General features: G+C 61.7%; 2 protein-coding genes across 2 annotated transcripts in view; one reads left to right on the top strand and one right to left on the bottom strand.

Annotated features, from left to right (window-relative positions):
• The window catches only part of PNKD (PNKD metallo-beta-lactamase domain containing), an 11,518-nt gene extending 4,866 nt beyond the window's left edge, over window positions 1-6,652 (bottom strand). Inside the window, exon 1 of the mRNA XM_029959848.1 lies at window positions 6,410-6,652. Within this exon, the coding sequence (XP_029815708.1) occupies window positions 6,410-6,639 (230 nt within the window). The 5' untranslated portion in view covers window positions 6,640-6,652. The remainder of the gene's footprint in view (window positions 1-6,409) is intronic.
• TMBIM1 (transmembrane BAX inhibitor motif containing 1) lies at window positions 2,703-5,685 on the top strand. Its single transcript, XM_029959849.1, has 11 exons — window positions 2,703-2,970; window positions 3,076-3,158; window positions 3,249-3,313; window positions 3,452-3,505; window positions 3,630-3,680; window positions 3,847-3,886; window positions 4,056-4,093; window positions 4,323-4,410; window positions 4,516-4,611; window positions 4,878-4,931; window positions 5,028-5,685. The coding sequence occupies exons 1-11, from the start codon at window positions 2,754-2,756 to the stop codon at window positions 5,169-5,171; spliced, it is 930 nt and encodes a 309-aa protein (XP_029815709.1). The 5' UTR covers window positions 2,703-2,753; the 3' UTR covers window positions 5,172-5,685.
• Window positions 6,653-6,916: the final 264 nt, after the last annotated feature.

Genomic DNA, 6,916 nt, shown 5'->3' with positions numbered 1-6,916 from the left:
GAGGGCGTTCCTGCGAGCAGGGACGGCCGCGGGACAGGACCCCCACGCGCGGGGTCCCACTGTGGCATTGGTGCTGTTTTCCGGACCCCACGGGATCGCGTGGCGGGGAATTGGTGCGTGGTGTGGGGTGGTCCGTGGGGGGGCACCGACTCTAGTTCTGTGGAGGGTGTCCCCACGGACCCCATGGGGTGTGACGGGAGGGGAGGGCAAGGGTTTGTGCTTGTCAGGGTGTGGGGTGGCACCGAAGGTGGTGTGGGGACAGGCACTGGGTGTTGTGGGGGTGCCTGGGCTGGGGCACAGAGGGACACCCCTGTCCCATGCCCTGCCCCTCAGGAGGGGGCTCGCAGGGGGGCAGAGACGCAGTGGTGGCGAGGCTGAGCTCCAGCAAACTTGTGTCCTGTGTGAGTGGCATGGGGACATCTGGCCTGGGTGGGCCACATTGACCTGCTCGCGTGAGCTGAGCTGGGCTGTGCTAGGCTAGGCCAGGGTAAGTTCTGCTGTGCTGTGTTGGGTTGTGCTGTGCCAAGCTGTGCCATGCTGCATGCAGCAGCTGTGCTGTGTTGTGCCACACCAGGCTGTGCCATGCCATGCCAGGCTGTGCTGTGCCGTGCCAGGCTGTGCTGTACCAAGCCATGCCATTCTGGTAGCGGCTTCCAGGCTCTTCAAGAGTAAGGTAGTTTCTCAGGCAGCCTCAGTGTGGGGAGCCCTGGCTCCCACCCCAAACCATGGTCCCTTCCCAAAGTGGCCCTTGTTGCCCCAGGAAGCCTGTGGAGCTTGTGGTGGAAGGCTGAGCCCAGCAGGAATACCAGGGCCAGTGGTGGGGACACTACCTCGTGCCACCCACAGGGCTGTGACAAGGGGTGACAGTTCCTGTGCCCCATATCCCTGCCACATGTGCCTTATCTGTGCTGAGTCACGGTGCCAGTGCAGAGCAGCACCCTGTCCCCAGGACTGCGTGTCACAGCAGGGTCACCAAACTGTCCCGCGTGGCCATTTGGTGGCCTCTCATTTCAGGGCCCTGATATGCTATGGACTGAGGAGGGTTCAGAGAGCTGCTTCCTTCCCTGGGTGCGGCGGCCGCAGGGACCCGTCAGGCTGGTTCCTTCCCTGTGCCCAAGGCCACCCCGATGGGGTGGGAGCAGGAGGGGCTGGGGCAGTCAGTGGACCTCTGCCACGGGGTGCAGGCCACAGGCACAGGGTAGAACCCCTCCAGTGACCACCTGCTGGCCGGATACACCCCATTTTCCCCAGACACCTGGGTTCCCTCCTGGGGACTCTGGTCCCCCTATAACTGAGTGCCAGTCATGGGGACTTTCCTGGGGTCAAACTCCTATTTTGGGCCGTTCCCTGGCCCCATAGGCGAGGTGGTGCCATGGGACACTGTGTGCTTTTCTAGGAAACTACAGGGAAGTGGAGAAAGTGAGCTTCCTGTTTGGGTGGTCGCCGCCACATGGGTTATTTATTTTCAGTGCTATCGTCATCATGATGCCAAAGGGCGGTACGACCATGGCAGCTCTGCCAGGGCTGGGGCAGACGGATGGCAGGGGGGATGGAGGGACAGACACTGAACCACTCACTACTCCCCCTGGCCTGGCATGGCTGGCATGGGTGTGCCCCCCAGCACTGCTGCCTGTCCAGCCTGGCTGTGGGAAACACTGGCGTCACACAGGAGGAAGTGCCCGATCTCCTCCCAGCCTCGTCCTGGTTGGGATCAGGTCCTGGTTCCTTCCTCGGGATGGTCCCAGAATCACGTCACCGTTGCAGGCAGGGGGGATGTGGCGAGTGTTGGCACCTGCCTGGGGTCTGGGGTGCCAGCACTCTGGGGGTGGCAGGTGGGTAAAGAAAGGCCTGGCACCATCTTCTGGCAGCGCTGTTGTTTTCCTGGCCTTGGAGATCCTGCTTTCCTTCTCCTCCTCCTCCTCCTGCTGGGGCCAAGCCCAGCAGCTGGCCCTGAGCCCGGGCTGCCTGCTCACAGCTGCTGGGGGCTCTGTGAGGGGGCCTGGTGTGGCCGGGGAGGGGAGCTAAGCCCTGACGGGGTCACGACTTCCCTCACCAAGGAAGAGTCCATCTTCTGCAGAGGTGATGCTTATGTCACTCGTTCTTATACTTGTCACTTGTCCCCTCCCTGAAGGGACTCAGGAGTTCTGGAGCCTCCGTGTGACCCACTGGGCTGTGGGTGGGGAACACCCCTGAAATGGGGGGGGCAGTGGGAGTCTGCATGGCTGTGATGAGGATCAGGCCCTGTGTTTCTATCTCAGGCAGTGGATAGAATGATGTCATTTGTCCCCAGACTGGTGCTACTAAGAGCCACACACTGGCATGTGGGGGGGCTGTTTCCTGCCCCCCAGCAATGGCAGAGTGGGCTCCAAAAGCTGAAGAGGTCAAATCCCTTTTGGAAAGGTCATGTCCCTGACGCAGCTTGAGTCAGCGTGTGGCTGTGCCCTGCCCGTGGCTGGCCATGACGCAGGCACTGGGGACTCAGGGCACAGGAATGTGGGTGGCCCCGGCCAAGGGACAGTGGGGACATCCCTCACCTCTCATTGACCTGCTGGCATCGAGGCCAACTTGTTGTCATTAATTAGGAGCCATTATTGAAGTGGGAGGGGGAGTTTTTGTGGCTGCACGGTCCCCTGTGTCCCTACACCTGTAGCTCCACTCACCAGGAGCACGTCCTGCCTGGGGAGGGGGACCTGTGCTGACACCCCCCATCTTCTCTCCCCTCCAGGTGCCTGTGGGAGACACAGGGAGCCGGCATGTCCCAGCCCAGTGCACCCCCAGCTTACGATGACAAGAACCCCCTCTACCCCCCACCCCCAGGGGGGTACCCCCAGCCCCATCCCTACGCTGGGGGGTACCCACAGCCGGGGGGATACCCCCCAGCAGCAGGGTACGGGCAGCCAGGGGGCTACCCAGCAGCAGGGGGGTACTCTCATCCAGGGATGGCCATTCCCACCATGCCTGTTCGCTTCGGTAAGTGGCAGCACCTTGTTTTTTGTGGGGGGAAGGCACTAGAAACTAGCTGCCGTGAGGGGCTGTGCAGCTGAACCTGGTGCTGAGGAGTGTCCACCACCACAGGTGGCGATGGCATCGGGGATGGCTCCCCCTTCCAATCAGTTGATTGGGACGACAGGAAAATCCGGCACACCTTCATCCGCAAGGTGAGTCCAGAGGGGCTGGGGGCATCTGTCAGGGTGGGGCAGCACCTGTCAGGGCAAGGGTCCAGATGCTGACCCCTCTGTCTCTTGCAGGTCTATGCCATCATCTCCCTGCAGCTGTTGGTGACAGTGGGAATCATCTCTGTGTTCACCTTTGTGTGAGTGGAGGGGGTGGCTACAGTGAGTAGCCTTGTCCTGAAAAAGAAGGGAGCCCGACCCTGTGTCCCTTGGGGGTATTCCAAGGGGACAGTAGTTGCTGTACCCCCTCCCTCATGCTTGTCCCTCTTGTCCCACAGCCACCCTGTCCGCTCCTTCGTCCGGGAAAATATTGCCATCTACTACGCCTCATAGTGAGTAGGGGGTCTGCTGGCTTGCGCTCCCCCAGCTCGTGCCCCCCACATTTGCAGCCTCCCAGCCTGGGGGCTGGTCCTGGTGGGAGATTGCAGGGTTGACACCTCCTGCCTCTCTTTGCAGTGCTGTGTTCCTGGTAACCTACTTGGTGCTGGCTTGCTGCCAGGGTCCCCGGTGAGTCTCTGGGACCCACAGGGTGGGGTGTGTGGATATGGCAGGGGTGTCTCTAGAGCATTAAGACTGGGGGTCTTGCCTGGGGCTGTCCCTGGGGGACTGGGGACCAGAGGAATATGATGTAGCCCCTGTCACCAGCTCACCTCTCTCCTCGTTTTGTCCTCAGGAGACGCTTTCCATGGAATATCATCCTGCTGAGCATCTTTGTGAGTGGGCTGGGACTGGTGGAGGGTCCTGGTGGTGCCCCCACGGCACAGCAGCTCCCTGGACAGGCTGGGAGGGATAGGGGGATATGTGGGCATGTGAGGGCAGCGAGGAACTGCTGCCCCCCCGTGGTGCCACCCAGCCTGCTGAGCCCACCCTTCTCTTCCACAGACACTGGCCATGGGGCTGATGACAGGGAGCATTGCCAGGTATGGCCTAGGGACACTGTGGTGACAGGAGCTGGTGTCCCTCCTGTCCTCCCCAATGCAGCTGGCTCAAGTGGGAGGCTGTCAAGAGCCAGGGGACACTTCAGTCACTTGGGCTTACAGACAGGGGGGTTCCTGTCCAGGATCTGGGCTGTGCAGGGGGTCACCAACACCCCACTGGGCAGGGGGATGCCGAAGCGTGAGGTGACTGTGGTGTCCCCTCCATCCACAGCGTGCACCGGACCAATGCTGTCCTGATTGCTATGCTCATCACTGCCATTGTGGCCATCATTGTCACCATCTTCTGCTTCCAGACCAAGGCAAGGAGAGATGCCCTGCCCTGCCCCACCTCGGGGAGGGAGCACGTCAGTGGGAACACCCTGGGCTCTCCTGTTACATGTGTGTGTGTGTGTGTGTCCCATCAGGTTGATTTTACATCGTGTCCGGGGCTGTTCTGTGTGCTGGGCATTGTGGTCATGGTGACCGGGATCATCACTGCCATCGTCCTCTCCTTCCAATATGTGAGTCGGGGGGACAGAGGGGCTGTGGGGTGCCAATGGGTGTTCCCGGTCAGGTGTCCCCAGGGCTGGTACAGGCATGGGGTTTGGGTGGTCCCCCTTTGCTGGGAAGCAGGGTGTGGTGCCGGCCACAAAAGGCAGCTTGCCTGCAGGGAGAGGATGCGTCAGCATCAGCATCTTGGGAGCTGGGTGTGGGCAGGACCTGCCCTGCCTTGCCTGCTGCCTGCTAGCACCCTGGCTCACCCTTCCCTTGTCCCCTTCCTGTGCAGGTCTCCTGGCTCCACATGCTGTACGCAGCCATCGGGGCCATCGCGTTCACACTGGTGAGTTCATGGCTGGGGTGGGCAGAGGGTGTCAGGCAGGGACTGGGGAGGGAGGAATCCCCCCTCTGTCCTTGCCTGACACCCTCTGCCCCCCAGTTCCTTGCCTATGACACCCAACTTGTGCTGGGGAACAGGAAGAACACACTGAGCCCCGAGGAGTACGTCTATGGTGCCCTCACCATCTACACCGACATCATCTACATCTTCACCTTCCTCCTGCAGATAGTGGGCCGGGATTAGCCCTGGGACCCCTCCTGTCCTCCCCAGCTGCCCCTCACCCCCTCCTCTTGTCTCTATACAGGATAGTTCACTTACTGTGACTCTTAACGCTTTGGCATTCCTACCTGTAGGCTGCTAAGGAAAGGGCTTCCCTTGATCATCCCCCAACAAGCCTCCCAGGGCAGTGGGGGGGACTGGCTGCCAGTGTTTAGGCAGTGCCCGGCCTTGGCACCGCTTACTGAGGCTGTACCAATGGCGTTGGGTTGGCAATGGGATGCCAGAGCCCTACGTGGGCACCGGGAGCTGGCAGCAGCTGCTGGGATCGCGTTGGAATTTTTTGGCAGAGTCTGGTTGGTGTCATTCACTCGGTGCCTTAAATGCGGCTCCGGCCATGCCCCCCCCAAGCTGCGGCTGTGCCTGGCACGGGCGGGGGGCAGCTGGGACCCCCGTGGCAGAGCTCACATTGCAGAGGCCCTGCAGCCACGGATGTGGGCAAAGTTGCACTTGCTAAATAAAAACACTTCAGTTTTCCAGATGGTGCCGGTCTTATTGGTGCGGCAACTCCCTCGAAAAACCTGTGGGCAGCCTCTGTGGGGGCTGTGGCCTGGTGCAGCACAAACACTGCTTTGGGATGGGAAAACCAAGGGATGGAAAAACCAAGGTCAAACTGCTCCAGGCCTGGCCTCCCTTGCCTGCCTGTATGCCCTGCCTTGTGGGCAGAACTGGGGCTGAGCAGTGAGGGAGCAACCACATATGCACTGAGCTCTTCCACTTTATTTGTCCCTGTCCAGCTCCACGACCACTCTCTGGACTGGACAGGAAGGGCAGGTGACAGTGTCAAGTGTCCCATGGGGCTGGTGTCCCTTGTCCAGTCCCTTCAAGGTGCCACAGTGCCAGCCTGGGGATGGGGGGCAGCCTGGCTATGCCCCCCTGGCCACTGTCTTGTATCGCTCTGTCTCGTACTCCCCCTGGTTGGCTTGCATCATCTTTTGGCGGATTTTGAGCTGCTCCAGGCGGTTTTTGTCCACTTGCCGTTTGGCCAGGAGGAAGAGGATTATTCCAGAAGGCAATCCGATGGCCCTGCAGGACAACTAGTAGTCAGGAGATGGAGAGAGCTGGCAGGGAAACAAGGGTGCTGTGCCACTCTGGGGCAGCCCCCTGCTCAGTACTACAGCCCCCCAGGGCCCCCATTCCACCCCAGCCCTGCAGAGCAGTGCAGCCTCCCGGGCCCGCCCTCTCCCACTGTCTGATCCACTCACCAGGCCACTCCCACCGGTTTCATCGGATTCTTGCCCCTCTTGCGGGTGGGGATGTACTCCACCCCCTCAGGGAGCCCCCCGCTGCCCGGCTCTGGCCTGGCCTGTTGTCCTGCTGGCCGGTGGCAGCTCTGCCTGAGAAGCCGTGTGCCCGGAGGGCCCGGCTGCCCCCAAGGCCTGGCGGGACCCAGGGGAGATCCTGCTGCCACCAGCAGTCCTGCAGGAAGAAGCATTAGGGAGGGACAGCGTGGGGGGGCCCAGCCTGGGATGCCCGAGGCTCCTGCTCTTGCTCTTACCCCTCCCCATCCCCATCCCTGTTCCCCTACGCCTGCCCTTATCCCTGCCCATCCCCATCCCTGTTCCCCTGCCCCTGCTCTTATCCCTGCCGATCCCCATCTCCCCATCCCCATCCCTACCCTCATCCCCCTGCCGTGCTCCTGCCCCGCTGCCAGGGGGCGCTCGAAGGCGGTGCCTGAGCCCTGAGGGGAGTGGCCAAGCGTAGGGGGCGTG

This window comes from Manacus vitellinus, unplaced genomic scaffold (assembly GCF_001715985.3).
Source record: "Manacus vitellinus isolate BGI_N305 unplaced genomic scaffold, ASM171598v3 scaffold_22_pilon, whole genome shotgun sequence".
Lineage (NCBI taxonomy): Eukaryota > Metazoa > Chordata > Aves > Passeriformes > Pipridae > Manacus > Manacus vitellinus.
Note: the sequence above shows the minus strand (reverse complement) of the source record. Positions and strands in the feature narration are given on the sequence as shown.

What these genes read in the sequence shown, in the direction of transcription:
- TMBIM1 (XM_029959849.1), top strand. Translation starts at nt 2,754, where the DNA reads ATGTCCCAGCCCAGTGCACCCCCAGCTTACGATGACAAGAACCCCCTC. An exon ending in TCATCCTGCTGAGCATCTTT is followed by an intron (nt 3,887 to 4,055) that starts GTGAGTGGGCTG and finishes TCTCTTCCACAG; the next exon opens with ACACTGGCCATGGGGCTGAT. An exon ending in GGGCCATCGCGTTCACACTG is followed by an intron (nt 4,932 to 5,027) that starts GTGAGTTCATGG and finishes TCTGCCCCCCAG; the next exon opens with TTCCTTGCCTATGACACCCA.